General features: G+C 33.2%; 3 protein-coding genes across 3 annotated transcripts in view; all 3 read left to right on the top strand.

Moving 5' to 3' along the window:
- The first annotated feature begins 217 nt into the window (after positions 1–217).
- Positions 218–7018, top strand: LOC117688739 (uncharacterized). Its single transcript, XM_066089158.1, has 2 exons — positions 218–325; positions 3853–7018. Exon 2 carries the CDS (start codon positions 3857–3859, stop codon positions 5990–5992), a length of 2136 nt encoding a protein of 711 aa, XP_065945230.1. The 5' UTR covers positions 218–325; positions 3853–3856; the 3' UTR covers positions 5993–7018.
- Positions 7019–8569: 1551 nt separating this feature from the next.
- LOC105325979 (adenosine deaminase-like protein) overlaps positions 8570–19460 on the top strand; it is a 119435-nt gene continuing 108544 nt past the window's right edge. The window contains exon 1 of the mRNA XM_011425801.4: positions 8570–8679. The gene's annotated coding sequence lies outside the window, so the exon portion shown is untranslated. The remainder of the gene's footprint in view (positions 8680–19460) is intronic.
- The window catches only part of LOC136276006 (uncharacterized), a 33663-nt gene continuing 30482 nt past the window's right edge, over positions 16280–19460 (top strand). Inside the window, exon 1 of the mRNA XM_066086587.1 lies at positions 16280–16364. The gene's annotated coding sequence lies outside the window, so the exon portion shown is untranslated. The remainder of the gene's footprint in view (positions 16365–19460) is intronic.

Raw genomic sequence — 19460 nt, 5'->3', positions numbered from 1 at the left:
CTCTGATTACATCAGCTACAAAGCTTTATCCCCGTTCTCTCTCTCTCTCTCTCTCTCTCTCTCTCTCTCTCTCTCTCTCTCTCTCTCTCTTCAAAATTTCATTAAAATTAAAGAACTAATACGATTATTTTTAACCTAAAACATCGTGCATTCTCATATTTCCGAGTTCTGCGAAAATGCGTCAGCCCAAACTCGAAACTCTACACGCATGTATCAACAAATATAAAGCCGATACGGCTTTAAAAAGAATTGGTCGGTGTTGCTTTCAGCAAGTACAACACCTCTTTGAATTAATGTAAAGAACCTTGAGAATCTTATTCCATAGGTAAGTTATTTGTTTTATACATAGGGATGAACTACTGTGGAATAATTTTTCGTTCTTGGAGAGGTGCAATGTTCGTGACTTTCGTATCTAACCCTTGCCCAGAATTTTATTTACATAATAATACTTGCTACCAACAAAATTACGTCACCACGAACCAGGAATTATTTGGCTACCCATGGACATTGACCCCCACGGATAAAAATGATTCCACAGTAAATTTTAACGTTTGAATCATGAAAATTGAATGTAATTGTATAATCAATTGTACATCCTATAAAATTTCATGTCTTGCAGCTATTGTGAAACAAATCAAAATTAGATATGTGAAGATTGATCTAAAAATCCTGAGAATATGCCTTGATATTATAAAGTTGCCAACAAACGATCAGTTACCACTGGTGGAATAAAATTATGTAATTTATATAAAGATAATGGGATCCTGTACGAGTTTTTAAAACTCCCATCTGTTTAGGTCATAGAAAACATCTGAAAAAATAGTGTTTTTTTCAAGTGAAAACGCAACCTAAATGCTCTCTCTCTCTCTCTCTCTCTCTCTCTCTCTCTCTCTCTCTCTCTCTCTCTCTCTCTCTTAAATGTCATAAAATGAAAAAGCAAAACTTAATTTCTGATCGAAAATATCATTTAGACTCAAATTTCTGAGTTCCACGAAAATACATCATCCCAAACCGAAAATTAACACGCAAGTATGAACATATATAAAGACGAGACGCCCTAAAAGAAAGTATTTGCCGATGTTACTTTCATCAATACATCACAATAGAGTAATGGTAAAGAACATTGAGAACCTTCTCATTTAAAAGTCACATAGGTATGGTCATTATACATTTAAAATGAAGTTGAATAGAACCCTAATAGCAAGGGTGGATTTTGTAAAATATGATGCATATATGATATATATTGTAGTTATGTAAAACAAGTCAAAATTAGATATCTCAAAAGTTATGAAAAAGAAGAATCTTTTGTCAGGCTTTTACATTATCAGTTATTCAAATTCAAATTCTCGTTTTGATTATTGATAAAGTTAGAATTTCATTTCAATTTATTTCCTTTTTTGTTTCTATTTTTAAGGTATATTTATATATTTATATATTTGTTCATGTTGGTTGGCATATTCTAATTTCGATTTGATTTGTTTTAGTTCCGGAACTTTTGTATGAAATCACATTTTGTTTAATATTATATTTTTCAAGGTTTCTAAGAAATGATAATAGAAATTTTAAAAATAATTTGAACCTGGCTGGTTATTTCAAAATAGGTTTACTTACAAAAACTCATCAGATAACTTAAGTGTATATACATACCTGAATAAACTATATATATGACCTTAATCAGACCATTTCCCCAAAAAAGGATTTATTTTATTCGTGACTATTTTTCAGTTTAAATTATTCGGAAAATTCATCAATACCTTTATCAATTATTGAGTACTTTTCGTTTGTTTAAATTATTTAAAATCGCATTATGCAATATTAATCCGTTTGTAAGCGTATATATAGCAACGTTTCATTGCATTTATTTGTAGTGGAAAAAAACTGTGAAGTTTGTGCTATGTCCTCTTGTTGAAAATTTGCATTGTCAGAATTAATTGTACGTTTTTGAATAGCAATAAAAAAAATGTTGATTTAAAAGAAACGAAATTGTAATAAATGAACATGTTCCCTTAAAGGTATGTTTATCAATGCAATCAACATGTTGATTTTAACATTTTAAAACATCTTGAGGTACCAGTTGAGCTAATTCATTTAATTCAAATGAAATAATATGCTAAAAAGTACTTCAAAATTACTTGAGTCTTTATCTGTAGAATAAAATGAGTTATACAACATATCAAATCCGTTGGTTTGGTTTTGAATAATCATTTAATGTCACCCAAATGATTTTAAATAATGAGTTATACTGCACATATATCCTAAAAGTATGGGTATTAAAAGTATCTATACTACTACATCAAAATACTCGAATATTTAGGCTTTAATACCGATAAATCGGAAAAGTACTGTCTTTTGCTTTATATATTTTAAGCATCATTGGTACTTGAAGATTACCAATATGTTCTTATTTTTTCTCAATCAAGCTTCGTTAATTAATAATCAACGAAAATTCCTAGAAAAAATTCCGTAAATCATCTGAATTTTTTGGATTTTACACTCTCGCGCATGCGCATTACATTCACGCTAAATCACGGGAGGCTCTTTTTTATGTTTCCACAATGGATAAATTCAGAAACGATAAAACAAATGCTTGTAAATTTTCATTGAAAATTTTTTTCTGTTCATCAAAGAAAATACGGGAGATAATTCTAACACAGTGCATTTACTACTAAAAAATCCGGAGAGTTTCGAATGTCAACATAGTGTGTAAAAAACATTGCTGTTAAAATGTTGAATTCTGCAATTATAAAATTAAACTTTTCGAAGAAAGGTATTTATAGCTTCCAAATGGTTTGTTATGAACAATTTGACTGTTATTTTCAATGGAACTTTTGCCCTGTTATGCTTTTGTGGCGGCTAATACATGTATATTGGTCTGATTAAGTTATTGTTTTCAACAAAAGTACTTTGGCAAAGGCGTTTGTTTTATAATTTATTAATATTTAATTATCTATTATGCACGAAACAGTAACCTAAGTACCGAGTAATATGTATGCCTACCTCAATAATGTATATGTTTAAAAGCATCACAATAAAAAAAAAACCAGACATTTGTTGACAGATATTTTGATAAAATACATTTTTGATTTATTTTAAAGTTATATATATTAATTACATATAATCATTAGTTTATAAATGTTTTAACTTAAATATACGGTGTACGTGACAGTAACATTCATAAATATGATTTGAAATGGACACACAGTTTGAACCTAATCTGTTCGAGCACAATTGGCATCCCTACATAAAATCTAACGAGGTGTGAGGTTTTTACATATGAATATAAATCTTTAACATTTTCATGAAAATGCTATTGGCTGTCTAATTCAAAATATTAACAATTTAATGCTGTGTATTATTTTAAGTTATATACAAAGGCTCTATTTCATTTGTTCAAGATTCGAATTAGAACCTTAAACAAATATATTCTGCATAATTCAAAAAGTGGAAAATCTTGGAATCAAAATAATAAAAAAAAACCAGTTTATTTCTCCTCCGTATAGATGTGATTTATTATTTCATTTATCAATTATCACTACAAAAGTGCACATATATCCTGTCACAATGTAGCAATATGAAAGTTATATGAAAAATTGTTTTACGAAAAATGAAAGCAATAACATTGATAACAAACATGTTTCAAACGATGGCATTAGACACACACATAGTTAGATACAAACCATTTGGGTACATCTCAATAGTAATTTTGTATAGGCTATCATTATTGATAGCAATTTATTCAATTAAAATAGTGTTTACCATTATCAAAGGAATAAACAGATATAAAAATTCGCATTCACATTTTAATAAAATGTTATCGTTTCAATTTACTATTATAGTTTTTGTACTTAACAGAAAGATGGCTGATCATTATATGTCTGAGTCAGTGTATGTTGGAATGTGTCACAAGATAGGGACCCCACAACAGGTGGCCTCCAGGAGAGAAAGATTTGATAATGGTGAGTTGATTGCGAATCAACTGATGAAAAATCAGCTTAAAATTCGTGTCATGGTGAGTGGGAGTCAAAAGGAAGGACTAAGACTACCTGGGTCAGACATCGACATTATGTTTTGGCCAAGTGACTTTCGAGTATTATGGAACTTTTCCCAGTTTGAGTTTCGGGCGTTTGGCACACAGATCCCAGTTATCTCTGACTGTTCTGAGAGCCCACCAGGTTTCACTCTACTTCGACTCCCGATCGAAATCCTCCCCTTTATAAAGATTCCCTCCGCAATTTATATTGATGACGCAATACAATATGTTATGGAGGCCTGTGTTTGGCATAATGGTAAACTTCTGCTGTCAAGTTCTAAATACAGGGAAATAAGGAAAAAAATCTCTTTTCCTGGTTCTTCAACACATGGGCCTTGTAATACTGGGACACTGGGCAGTGGATTAGAGTACGATGAGGTTTATTGTTTCATCAGTGAATTCTGGCCTCCTTCTGCCTTCTCATGGATAGACAGATGTCAAGTATGGCCTCAACCTCTTGTTGTCAATGACATCGTCAGAAGTGGATGTCACTTTGTAGCAATAGGTCACAAACTTGGAAAGCAAGTAGACAACGAGTGGAGAATTTCGTTCACACAAGCAGAATACAAACTTGTGTATTCAATGAATCATACACAGTTCTTAACTTATGGTATGCTGAAACTGTTCTTAAAGGAAATTATTAACAATGGCGTTAGAGACGAAGATAAACTGCTGTGTTCCTACCACATGAAAACGGCGGTCTTCTGGGCCATACAACAGAACACATTACCTTACTGGTGTCCAGAAAATCTGTTGGTCGGTTTCTGGGTTTGCTTTAAAATCCTTCTAAAATGGGTGTATGAGGGGGTTTGTCCAAATTTTTTCATCCCACAAAACAATATGTTTCTGAACAACATATATGGGGAAGCTCAGAAAAGATTATTTATGCGCTTGTATGGATTGTATGAGAAGGGCGTTGCATTGTTGCTGTGCAGTTCCTCCATGAGAACTTCTATAATCAATGTGCTTTGCAATCCAAGACGCATGGTCCGCATAGATGAGCAGAATTTGATACCTGAAGTTGAACTTGATATAGAGTTATTTCATGACATAGTGGAAATTGATGTTATCCATCCATCAAGCTTGCGGCAGTGTTTAAAGTTGTTGCGCATTGGTGAACCGCTGATAAATTACACTCACACACAGAGTCAAGTCGTCCTGCTACAAAAAGTTACAAGCACGATCATTCAGGGTGCCGCGTTTTACTTAAACAATATGTACATTGATAAAGGCCTCAACAAGTTTACGTATATTGCTGACAAATTGGCATGCCACTTATTGAAATGTGCAGTTATGTGTGGGTTTTCCTCTGGCATGCTGTACGTTGCAATGCATTTTTACAGGACATGCAGATATAGGAAAGCTTTATCTGTTTTAGAGATGGCAAAGGCAAAGTTGGCACAGCCATGGCTGATATACAAGAGAAATGTAGACCAGGAGAGATACAATTACGTTTTAGGGGGACAGGCGCTACCAATAAAGATGAGAAAGGCTCTAGCATGGGATATCAAACTTAATCATAAAATCTGTTATATAGAGGAGTTAGTACTCGAGCAACAGCCTGGAAGGGAAGACCACACCCCTTTATTGTACATCCCACCCTGTGTGTTGTTACACATGCTAGAGTTTTTGTGCTATAGACGTGTTGACACAATGCGAGCCCAGACAGCTCTAAATGAGCTACAGGTCCTAGTCCACCATGATCAGGGACAGTTTGTACCCGAACAACTTAGGGACATCTCATGGGAGATCCTTGGAATATGTCACCAAATCAGAGGAGACCTCCGAGCTGCCATGTTCTCATATGAACAGTCACTCATACAAAAGCCATTCAATAGAATACAATCAGCTACAAGAAAGAGAATCCAAGATATACATTCTTACTTATACGGATTTTTACTGACTGTATACGAAGCGTTTTCGGGTTTTAACAATTACGAGGCGCCTCCTGTGGATTATTAATGAAGGACCTGTCAACAGTTCCTAAATAGTCCCTTGTCTGCCCTGAAATGATACCAAGAGTCGCTTAAACAAACTTAATTTATACAGTAGAATATCATACAAATGTTAGCACGGACAGTGGGTCAGTGATGTTGCTGGAAGCTTTTCATATTTATTCATTCCTAAGAATCTTTTTCTGTATAATGCTTTTTTTAATATATAACGTTGAAATGATTCCTAGGTAGTTCAAAGTCAGCTATTAAGAGAGCGTCATGCCACACACCTCCAAATACACTATTTAATATCCACACATCCCGATCGAAAAATGAAAAGATTTGATATAAGATTCCGTGATTATATGTACCTGTCGGATCACACTCTGTAAAATTGAGAGTGTGAAGATGGGGAAATTGATGGGTATATAATAAAACAGTGTACCATCATTGTTAACATGTACTTAAATACCACATGATTCATTTGCGACAGTTGTTTCGATATAACCTTGTTTTACTGTATTTTGTATCGTTTTGTGATTTGTAGATTGTTGGATATCTACTAGTGGGAGATCTACGAATTAATGATTCATAAAGAAATGATGTTAATTTCATTCGATATGACATTCACACTGCATGCGCATATCAAAAGGGGGGGGGGTCCTGACCCAACCACCCCCTCCCCCCAAACATGAAAATTTATAAACTTATTAAATTTACATTATATAAAAAGTGCCTGTTTGGGAGGGTCACTGTTGAAATTGACACCCCGAAACAACCTTTCAACCGACGCGAAGCAGAGGTTGACAATGGTTTTTGTTATACTTTCATGTTAAATACCGAAATCTGATTGGTTTAGACGCAGCTCATAATCCTTTCTATTACCCTCAGCATTAGCAACGCACTTAGCAACGGGTAACATTAAAAATTGTTACATGCGCGAAAATAATGTGCGTACGGTTCGCCGTAGAATTCACGTTATTCCTATGTAAAAGCAGTTAAGTTTTCTTTAAAATGAAGACATTCAGTATAACAAAATAAATAGTGCCTGTTTGGTAAGATAACAGTTGAAATTGACACCCCTCGAAAAGCATTGTCAACCTCCGCTTCGCGTCGGTTGACAATGGTTTTCTCGGGGTGTCAATTTCAACTGTTACCCTCCCAAACAGGCACTATTTATATATTGAGGGGGTGTCAATTTCAGCAGTTACCCACCCAAACAGGCACTATTTATTTCATTATACTGAATGTATTAATTTTAAAGAGAATTTTACTGCTTTTATATAGAAATGAAGTGAATTCTACGACGAACCGTACGCACATATTTTTCACGCATGAAACAATTCGTTGTGTTACCCGTTGCCAAGTGTGTTGCTAACGCTGAGGGTAATAGAACGGATTACCAACTGCGTCTTAACCAATCAGATGTCGTTATTTAACATGAAAGTATAATAAAGTAAAATTATCGCAGATATGCCTCGAACCCCCCCTCCCCCCCGGGGGGGGGCAAACACAATTATTCTTTGGACCCCCTGGAAAAAATTTCTGTATCCGCGCATGCACTGGATTCTATGGTGGCATGTGGCATGTGTCAGCCACCACTTGTCAGATAATTGTGCGTACTTGTCAAATGATTTTGTCGACTTGTCAGATATTTATGTAAACTTGTCAGATCTTTATGTTGAGTTGTCAGAAAATTATCTTATTGACTAGAAACTCAATATTTTGTTCTCAAAGCGTGTTAGTGCCACTAATTGTCATTAACTTGTCATAATAATATCCGACAAGTCGACATAAAGATCTGAGAAGTCAACATCAAGATCTGACAAGTCGACAGAATGATCTGACAAGTGGTGGCAGATCTATGCACCATAGGATTCATAATTTACTCCGCCTTTAGAGAAGAAGTGATGATCTTTTAAATTGGCTTTTTTCAATGTAAATATTTTATCTGTATTGACGTTTAACAAAAGTAAATTTTTAATTGTTTCGGATATATGTTTGCAGAAATAACAATACAATGAATTATCAACCAAGTATATACTACAGTGTATGTATTTATATATCGCATGTTATGATGATGCATTTTCCAACTGTCTTTGCAATGATGATTTTTTAAAAATTTATCTTTTATGTGCTGTGTGAATTACCGTTCCGTCTGTATCAAAAATATTTCTTGATTAAAATATTTTTCGTAAAAAAATTTGTTTTATTTGGATTTTTAGTACAGGAAATGCAGTCGTGTTTTGTGGGAAGAATCTGTCTGACTAATTAATAGGCATAAATAGCATCGATTCTGAAAGGGCGGACAGACCTACTCCCCCCCCCCCCCCCCTCAAAAAAAAAAAAAATCCTGACAAACAAAATACCCCCTCATGCTACAATAAGCGACGCGCTGGGAACTCAAAATAACGATTTTTTAACCTTTTTCTTTCTACACAAGCCCCTTTGGAAGAGATGAATACTTATTTCGGAATTAGCTTTTTTGGTGTTTTATTGGAATTGTTTAAGTATTTTAATATTCGAAAGTTGGGGGGGGGGAGGACTGTCCAGACATCTTTAACTTCCTCTAGATCCGCGCCTGCTTACAAGGGACATTACTCGCGCTCATAAACATGAAAGTGAAAGGAGCGAGGCCTTATCCATGTTCATCTCGACAGGTGTTCATCCTCGAATTCCACCTGCCCACAACTATCTGACTTAGAAAAGACGAAGGTATATAAGTTATAAACTTACTGCACGCACTGAATAGAAGTTAACACAATCGATACACCAATAGCTCGAATTTACTTTAAGTTTGTTGATATTTTTTTTTACAGCACATCAGTACATGTACTTGTTTATCTCTTTTCAACCACAGGCACCTGGATTTTTATCAATCAGTCGCTTAATAAGTCATACATTGAAAAATTCTACCCCTACTATATGTATTTATATATAGTAGGGGTAGAATTTTTCAATATATGACCTATTAAGCGACTGATTGATAAAAATTCAGGTGCCTGTGTTTCAACGTCCACCCTTCGGTTTTAGAGAATAGAGTTTTTATTGTTAAGGTTCGATCTCATAAATCATAAAACTAATATTTGTCAACTATATTATATTTTTGAAAAATATATTTTGTATTTTACACCACACATATAGGCATATTTTTCGCCCGTAATCAAAGATGAAAAGCTGGGAATAATGATGTCATGATAGTAACAATTATTAAGTGATTTTTTAAAGGAATAACAGTTATCCGACAGTAATGCTGCTTCTTTTGCAGAGGATAGGGCCATGTAGTTCTCTATAGCATCATCGCAGCATCAACATTTGAGTTGAAAGTGCGATGGTGCGATGGTGCGATAGTGCCATGACGATGATGCAATGGCGTGACTATTCGATGACAATGGTGTGATGGCACGATAATGGTGATGACGATGATGAGATGACGCGACAATTCGATGAGTATGGTGCGATGGCACAATAATGGCAAGATGATACGATAGTGATGACACAATGGTGCGATAGTGATGATGCGATGCTCTATCGCATCATTGTTTCTTCTTTATCGCATCATCGTCATAGTGCCATCGCACTTTTGACTGTTTTGCGCATGCGCAAGAGAGAAAATGCGATGACGATGACGCGATAAAGAACTAACGATGATGCGATGGAGCATCGTATCATCGTGCTATCGCCTTATCATGTACAATGTATAATGAACAATTCTGCTGCAGATGTACATGTTTTATTTGAATCACCCACATTTTTATGCACAACTTTGATACCACTGGTGCTGATCTAGGGAAACAAAAAGGTGTTTACGTTATGATGAGCTTAATATGCTTAATGGCCTGTCAGGACAATCCATTACCGTGTTATTTTGGGTAGAGCTCTCTCTCTCTCTCTCTCTCTCTCTCTCTCTCTCTCTCTCTCCTGATGCTGCTATTTGTTCTTGAACTATACCATCAGTTAAATAAATAGTATGGAGAAATTACTTGGACTAAAATATTTTTAGTAAGCCTTATAGGAAAATGGATTGCAAGTTAAACTGCCCCACTTAATTTAAGTTTGTGTGTATGTTGTATGAAAAAGATTAAAATTAAATTCATTCTTCAATGAAGTTATAGAATTTAGATATATTAATATTTAATTATTTCTTTACATCCATTTTCTAGATAAATGTCAATGATGGAAGAATTTTGCAAGATGTTACCAAAAGTGGTAAGGAGATTATCCCAAATTAGTATAGCAGTTGTTATTAGTATTACTGTACATGTAGTATTGCAAGTTATAATTGTAGTATTAATGATTTTGAATTATTATTAGTACCCAGTAGATATTAATCATGTTATTAAGATGAGATATCAATTCATTAAACTGTTAGAGATGTGCATTTGGAATCTATAAGCACACACTCATAAGTAAACCTTTATATTAATGCCAATGTAACAAAAAATAAAAGCATATAAAAAGGAAAAATGCAAGATATTGCAAATGACTTTGATTGCTTAAGATGTACAAATCGCTGTCCTAATTTAAAGATCTGCAGTTAACAATTTTGCAAATATCATTCTCCTTACTAGTTTTATTTTTAGCTCTGCTGAAAACAGAGTCCTGGCTGCAAGCAGGCAAATCGCCGATGTTACTATAAACAGCACAACTTCAAAAGTAAACAAACAAGAGGCCCATGGGGCCACAACAATCACCTGAGCAACAATGGGCGTTCAAAAGATATTGTGCCATATGGTCCCTCAGTAGAATAACAAAAACAAATATTGTAATGCATTTTACACTTATTTTTGCATACACGTAATCTTTGACATTGTACCTTTATGAAATACTATTTTTTTTACCATAATAAGAAAATCCTACGCAAGATATAAAACTAAACATTTGGTAGGGGTACACTGTTAAGTTGTTAACTTCCAATTCCCTATATTATCGTTCTGCACTCCCCCCCCCCCACACACTTTGTAAAGCGATCAAAATATATGAGAGCATATAGGTATATTTTTTTCATCAATTACTTACTAGTTATTGTATTTTAAAAAAATAATAGTTATTGTTTTTTATTCAAAAAATCCTACATGCATAGATGTGAAGAAGAAAATTGTACCTCAATGTGCTCAATTCCTCAAATTAAAAACATTCAAAAATTTTATTTGTCTTCTCCATTATAATAAAACGCCTGTTATTTACTTCGCGTACAAACCAGGATAATTTTCCGCTGTGATATTTTCTTAGGAATAGCGATAATTACTTTATCCCCGCAACAGAAATGTGTAAGAACTATGGAAACTGTTTTAAAGATGTCGTTTTCAGACGGGGTCACGTGACCCCGTCTATTGGTTTACTGTCATCCAAAGTCTCAAACCGGGAGGCACGCTTAGAACACATGAATTTAGTCTATGCGTAAGAAAATAGTGCAGAAAGTTTTCATGCATTTCAGTAAATATGAATTTTAAAAACACGCATTAAATCTTTTTGAGTCTTTTGTGTATAAACACAATTTTAGAAAATGAACAAATAGTTTTATTGATCAAAATGTTCTTGCTTTAGTTCAAATGTGGAATGAGTTACGTAACTGAATGCACAGCGCCGTTGACGATTCAGTTGGTGTACGAGCTCATTAATCAATATAAGAGGTTGACGGTGGAATCGAAATTAAAGTTCCCAAACGCAATGTGCCATTTTTGAAAAGTTGTGAATTTTATTTTGACAATCTTTCACCTTAATACTACCAAACTTCATGCGCAAGCCGAAGTTAAAATCGGGACGGGTTATACACAGATGTTTTACAAATTAAATTGGTGTTTCATTGGCTTCCAGTCTACTTGCGGTATGACTGCTGTTCGTCTCGAAAGGAATTTTCTAGTTTTATAGATTTGAAAAGCAGTTGACTGAATTCAGAGTATGATTTTTAATGAAACGAACGGTTGTATGGAAGATCGTGTAGTTGATGCACGAGTTTACACAAAAAAGTAGTAAGCGAATTTATTTTGCCTATTAATTTCATATGAATCGCTGCAAGAAATTTGCGACAGACAAGTCGGTCTAAAAAATCAAAATAACTACCGTGACGAACTTTCTTATTGTTATAGCACTTGAAATAATCTTATTGTAAAAAGAAATATCTAAGGTCAGGTCCCTGTGTTTGTTATCGGTATACAAATGTTAATTGTGTTCGGTTATTCACCTGTTTGAGAGTTTTCGGAGTTTTTATCAACCTTGTATAACAGATACCGTCCGACTTGTGGATTTTCCCTTGGATCACAAAATTAGATAAATCTAATTATTTAAACTATCTACCGAAATAGAGTTGTTTTGATTTTCCCGGTTACATGTAGTTTTTAAATTTTTTTCTTGGTGTCTTATCTTACATAAAACACCGTTGTGTCAATTTTCAACAATTATGAAGAACAGTCCCGGCCGGGATTTAGTAAAATTTAGACGAAGTATCAGACAATTGGAAAAAGCCGAATTTTAACATACTAGATTGAAAGAACTAATTCAAACTCATAATTTTTGGAACATATTCGTGGAAAATGTGGACAGTTACAAATTCATACTTTCAAGACCCCGTCTTTCAGTACTCTCAGTACTTTGATTATTTACTGGTGTCTGAAAAACTATCAAAATTGATGTAGATTTCACATTATTTATTGTATAAAGGGGGGGGGGGCAGAGAGTAGGTATATACAGAATATCATTCTTTTATTTTGTAAAGTTTGTACAAGTATTTAACATACTCTAATTCATATAGAATTTCTAATGTTCAACCAAAATTTCAGCGTCAATCGTAGAATTATAAGCAAGATACAGAGCTCACAGTTCGCCTAGGTTTGAGTCATATTTTGTTCACATGAGTTTATTACATTCAGCTTAAGATTTTTAACTTGGTATTTCCTATTCAGCATTTCAAATGGAAAAAAAGAATGGCCTAAGATTTTATATTCTTTTATTCACTCAAGACCAGTTCACTGGTATTTGAGATTCAAAATCAGTTTATACAAATGTACACAAACACAGTTAATGATCACATGTACAGTAGGAGTAATAATGGCGAAAAAAGGTTAAGTTTACAATACAATAAGTTGTTAAAGATGGATTCTTGAAGAACAAACTTTGAAAATTTTCTTAATAAATATTGATAATTTTTTTACTTTTTTAATCTTTAGTTTTTAAGATCTGTGTACAAACATAGAATTGTGGACAAATCTCTGTATCTTGCTTATAATTCGAAGCTTAACACTCAAATATGGTTAGTAAATAGAAATTGTAAACAATTAAACACAAGAAACATGCACTATAACAAATAAAGAACACAATTTATTTTTTCGAAATGAATCATATATATACATGTATATGTACCTACATATTTCCGTCAGCGATTTTTTTTTTGATACATCAGATTTTGCTTAACTTGCGCAGGTAAACAGTTAACTGTTTGATTTACCGAAGTCTCTGTTTGATTTTATACGTCAATTCCAAATACACATTATCTTGCAGCAATATTTACAGCGAATACAAATATACTGGTCCATCAAATATCCTGAAATTTTAATGAAATTGGCAGATTAATAACTGCCAATCTTTTGTTTTAGCCAGGCCAAGTCTTGCCTACCTATTTTACTGGATGCCGAACCCGAAGCTATTAAACTGATTGAAACACTATTATTATTTTCGTAATAACTCAGATTTGAAACAGAATTAGCCCTTAATTTTTGCAATTTATATTTTCCTTCCAATAAGGATTATTTATGCTAAACTACGTTGAATTGGAATCAGTAGTTCTAGAGAAGTAGATTTTTAAAAATGCACCCCCCCCTTTTTTTTACAATTTGAAGGTTTTCTCCGCTTTGAATACAGATCGGACTTTTATTTCTGCAATTTATATTCGCCCTCCCATACGGATGCTTTGTGCCAAATTTGGTTGAAATTGGATAAGCGGTTTTAGAGAAGAAGTTCAAAATGTAAAAAGTTTACAGACGGCCAGACAGACGGACAGACGGACGCGGACAAAATGTGATCAGAATAGCTCAGGTGAGCTAAAAACCGAACAGCGTCCAAGTAAAAGCTTCTGCTATGCCAAATAGTTACACAAAGAGCCACATTTTGTCTAGTCTCGCATATCCCAGACTCTCGCTTTCGAGAATCTCACATGAGCAATCCTCGAGAGAGTGAGTCTGGGATATGCGAGACTACATTTTGTCAAAAGTGTTTTTTTGTTTGGTTTTTTTTGTTTTTGTTTTTTTTTTGTTTTTTTTTTATTTCAAGAGAATTGTTTTTTTTTAGTTTTCTTATCAATTATGTGTTTAAAAAACAAGACTGCATTTTGGACACATACAATGCACTTGAATCTCCATTTACTACTTTGCCGCGCATTGAAGAAATGGGGATTGAATTTATAACACTTGTTGCAAAATTCAAGGCAGCAACTCATGAACTGTCGAAATTGTTTCTACTAGACAGAGATATTTTTGTTTATAGTGACTGTCGCTTACAAAATTTGGTCACACTCTGACACTTTGCCGGCATTAATAGCACGAGAGAGAGAGAGGTTCATTTGTCCATGTCACCAGGCCCTACCTTTAATTTAATTAGAGGTCTGTGTTTGCTCTGCACCTGTTCTTGGGATTTGGTGATCACTGTTGTGTCCATTTGAAACATCCGGCAAATTTTTCTATTTGTGCACGCATTGCGTCTTGCTTTACTTCTTTTACAATGCAAGAACAACCTCATTTAAATCTTTCATTAAACGTAGATTACTAAAAATGTTTTTCTCCTTTTGCCTAAAAAAAATTATACAGTTACAAACATATTGATTCAAATCAGGTTTTCTTCAAACATGCGTAAGAATATTAATTGGAAGTATAATTTGCCTACTAAACGTAATGCTTATTCATGCCGTGCTATTTCGGAAATCAACACAACCGTTCTCTTTGTAGTTTATTGCATACAGTGTAATAGTTTCGTATTACATTAACATGGCTGACCAATTATATCACATGCCGATCATTCCTTTAAAAGGAATACCTGTTTCTTTTTTTTTTTATTTTGAGCACTGTTTGTTAAGCACATGCCATTCTGAAGACGGACGTGCGGATGTACGCATTCTGGATATTTAAATAAAATGTTAATTATAAGGAATCTATGATCTTCAGCAAGAGGCCTTATGTGATCAATATTATATTTTATTCATGTTATCAATAAAAAATAATGACAATCTAATAGATTCCTTCAGTTCCACTTTTCAGAATCGTATGCATTCTATAAAAAATATAGGGCTGCAATCAATTACCAGGTAAAAACTGACGAAATAAGATGCAAATACTTCGACATATGTTTTATTAATACCGGATTTTATTATACCTGGATGATTTCAACGAAGGTCAGCGTGAAAACTTTAAAATAAACATGTAAATCATGGTAATGCCGATTAACGTTGCAATAAACACTGATTAAATAATAATATTATACGTTTCATATTTTGAGAAAAACGTATTGGCCTCTGTTCTCTAAACATCTCCCTAGTACTCATTTGATGCAATAAGCTTCTAAATTGAAGATATAATTAACACTGTACGCTTTGTGAGCTGTGTGAAACATTCTACACTCTGATTAAAGGGGGATGGTCCCGATTTTGGTCAAAAATCATTTTTTCGATTTAAAAGTTTACAATGTTTCATCAAGGCATTCTAAATAGGCAACCCAAAATTTCAAAATGATTTCTTTAGTTTTAAGAGAGTTACAGAGCTTACAATTCTTTGCTATGTAAACACAACTTTTGTTTACATTTTGAATGTTAAACTGAAAATTCCAGTTTTAGTCCTAAAATGAATGTGTTAAACGTTAGAAACTGTTTATTAATGCTTAAAATGAATGATAAGATAGACAAATCTGCTTGAATAAGAATTTTTACTGGTATATTGAACTTACATGTATGTAAACAAAATCAGGGCACGAGCCTTGTTTACATGACAAAGAGTTGTGAGCTTTGTATCTTGCTCATAACTCTATGACTGACTCTCAAACTTTACTTGATCATTAGAAATACATTCCTAAAGCATTGTAAATAATAAAAATATTAAAATTAAATTTGACCAAAATCGTGACCTTTAAAAAAGCTACAAGCTTCATCCTCTCTCTCTCTCTCTCTCTCTCTCTCTATCTCTCTCTCTCTCCAAAATGTCATTTAAATAAAAGAAAAATAGTACGATTATTTTTAGCCTAAACATCGTGGATACTCATATTTCTGAGTTCTGCGAAAAATGCGTCATTCCGAAACCGAAACTCTACACGCATAGGTCAACAAATATAAAGCCTTAAAAAAGAATTGGTCGGTGTTGCTTTCAGCAAGTACAACACCACTTGGGATTAACGCAAAGAAGCTTGAGAATCTTATTCCATAGGTATGTAATTTGTTTTTATACATAGGCATGTAGTACTGTGTAAAATCATTATTGTTCTTAGAGGGGGTGCAATACCCGTGAGTTTGTGGGTAACCCTTGCCTAGAATTTTATTTACATAATATAACTTACTACCAACGAAATTACGACCCATGAACCAGGAAATCTTTGGCTACCCACGGACAATGATTCCACAGTAAATATTCATGTTTGAATCATGAAAATTGAATGAAATTTCAATATCAAATGTGCATCCTGTAAACTGTAATGTCTTGCAGCTATTGTGAAACAAATCAAAATTAGATGCCTTAATAGTTATGTAAAAAAGAAAAATATTTTACAGATAAGACAAAATCAGAAATTTAAACTGAAATTCTCAGTTCCATTATTATGATTTTGTCTTCTGTTTCTGTTGTTCATTGTTGTATCTGCAAGAACGCTGATCCAGGGGCTACAAAAATTGAAAATGATTTTTTGACGGATTTTGACGAAGATTAATTTGAAAATCCTGATAATATGCCTTGATATTATAAAGTTGCCAACAAACGATCAGTTACCACTGGTGGAATAAAATTATGTAATTTACATAAAGAAAATAGGATCCTGTTTTGTTTTGAACATATTTTATTGATCTCTTTATTGACTCAACAAAAGGATCAGAAACAAGTTCTAATAACTTACAAGTTCCTCTCCTTAATCCTGTACGAGTTTATAAAACCGCCTACAGTTTGGGTCATAGAAAACATCTGAAAAAATAGTGGGTTTTTTTTCAGGGGAAAACACAACCTTATTGCTTGCTCTCTCTCTCTCTCTCTCTCTCTCTCTCTCTCTCTCTCTCTCTCTCTCTCTCTCTCTCTCTCTCTCTCTCTCTCCCAAATGTCATTAAATAAAAAAGCAGACACTTAATTTCTGATCGTAAACATCATTTAGACTCAAATTTCTGAGTTCCACGAAATTACATCATCCCAAATCGAAATTTTACACGCAAGTATGAACATATTTAAAGACGAGACGCCCTAGGAGAAAGAATTTGCCGATGTTACTTTCATCAAGTACATCACAAAAGAGTAATGGTAAAGAACGTGGAGAACCTTCTTATTTAAAAATCACATAGGCATGGTCATTATACATCTAGTAAATGAAGTTGAATGGAGTCCTAATAGCAAGGGTGGATTTTCTAAATTATGATGCACATCTGATATATATTGTAGTTATGTAAAACAAGTCAAAATTAGATATCTCAAAAGTTATGAAAAAGAAGAATCTTTTGTCCGGTTTTTACGTTATCAGTTATTCAAATTCAAATTCTCGTTTTGATTAATGATACAATTAGAATTTCATTTCAATTTATTTCTACTTTTGTTTTCCATTTTCAAGGTATATGTTACATTTATATATTTGTTCATGTTGGTTGGCATTTCTAATTTCGATTTGATTTGTTTTAGTTCCGGAACCTTTGTATGAAATCACATTTTGATTAAAATGATATTTTTTAAGGTTTCCAAGAAATGCTATTAGAAATTTTAAAAATGATTTGATCCTTGCTGGTTATTTCAAAATAGCGTTTACTTACAAAAACCCATCAGATAACCTAAGTGTATATACATACCTGAATAAACTCTATATATGACCTTAATCAGACCATTTCTCCAAAACAGGATTTATTTTACTCGTGACTATTTTTCAGTTTAAATTATTCGGAAAATTCATCAATACCTTTATCAATTATTGAGTACTTTTCGTTTGTTTAAATTATTTGAAATCGCATTATGCATTATTATTCCGTTTGTAAGCGTATATATAGCAACGTTTTATTGCATTTATTTGTAGTGGGGAAAAAACTGTGAAGTTTGTACAATGTCCTCCGGTTGAAAATTTGCATTGTCAGAATTAATTCTACGTTTTTGAATAGCAATAAAGAAAAATGTTGATTTAAAAAAACCGAAATCGTAATAAATGAACATGTGCCCCTAGAGTTATGTTTATCAATGCAATCAACATGTTGATTTTAACATTTTATAACATCTTGAGGTACCAGTTGAGCTTATTCATCCAAATGAAATAATATGCTAAAAAGTACTTCAAAATTACTTGAGTCTTTATCTGTAAAATAAAATGAGTTAAACAACAAATCAAATCCGTTGCTTTGGTTTTTTTAAATAATCATTTAATGTCACCTCAATGATTCTAAATAATAAGTTATACTGCACATATATCCTAAAAGTATGGGTACTAAAAGTATCTATACTACTATATTAAAATAATAGACTCGAATATTTGGGCTTTAATACCGATAAATCGGAAGAGTAATGTCTTTTGCTTTATATATTTTAAACATCAGTGGTACTTGAAGATTACCAAGTTTTTCTTATTTTTTCTCAATCAAGCTTTGTTAATTAATAATCAACGAAAATTACTCAAAAAATTCCGGAAATCATCTGAATTTTTTGGATTTTACAATTTTGCACATGCGCATTACATTCACGCTGAATCACGGGAGGCTCTTTTTTATGTTTCCACACTATCACTTTTGCTCGGATAATTTCAGAAACGATAAAACAAATGCTTGTAAATTTTCATTGGAAATTTTTTTTCTGTTCATCAAAGAAAATACGGGAGATAATTCTCACACAGTGCATTTACTATAAAAAAAAATCCGGAGAGTTTCAAATGTCAACATGGTGAATAAAAAACATTGCTGAAAAAGTTGAATTCTGCAATTATAAAATTAAACTTTTCGAAGAAAGGTATTTATAGCTTTCAAATGGTTTGTTATGAACACTTTGACTGTTATTTTCAATGGAACTTTATTGATTTTCTCCAAAATGGTTTTGGGGCGATTCTGCAATTTTCTGCTACATTAATTACGAGTATATGGAAGCATAGACAAACTTTTGTCTCTGATGGGAGGGGCATTTTAACTGTGGTGAAGGCTTTTCCCGAGACACAGATTATTCCAAATCAGCAGAGTGTAGTGACATTAGTGTAAGATTAAAACTTGGTTATGCAAATGTCAGCAATATACGGTGTGTCGATGTATCTATTTCGTAAATGTCAGATATCATATGCAATGTCAACCCGTGCACGCACGGGTCAAA

The sequence above is a fragment of the Magallana gigas genome, chromosome 6, assembly GCF_963853765.1.
Source record: "Magallana gigas chromosome 6, xbMagGiga1.1, whole genome shotgun sequence".
NCBI lineage: Eukaryota > Metazoa > Mollusca > Bivalvia > Ostreida > Ostreidae > Magallana > Magallana gigas.
This window is presented reverse-complemented; position numbering and strand designations above follow the sequence as displayed.

Coding starts and splice junctions, on each gene's coding strand:
- LOC117688739 (XM_066089158.1), top strand. CDS start 3,857: ATGGCTGATCATTATATGTCTGAGTCAGTGTATGTTGGAATGTGTCAC.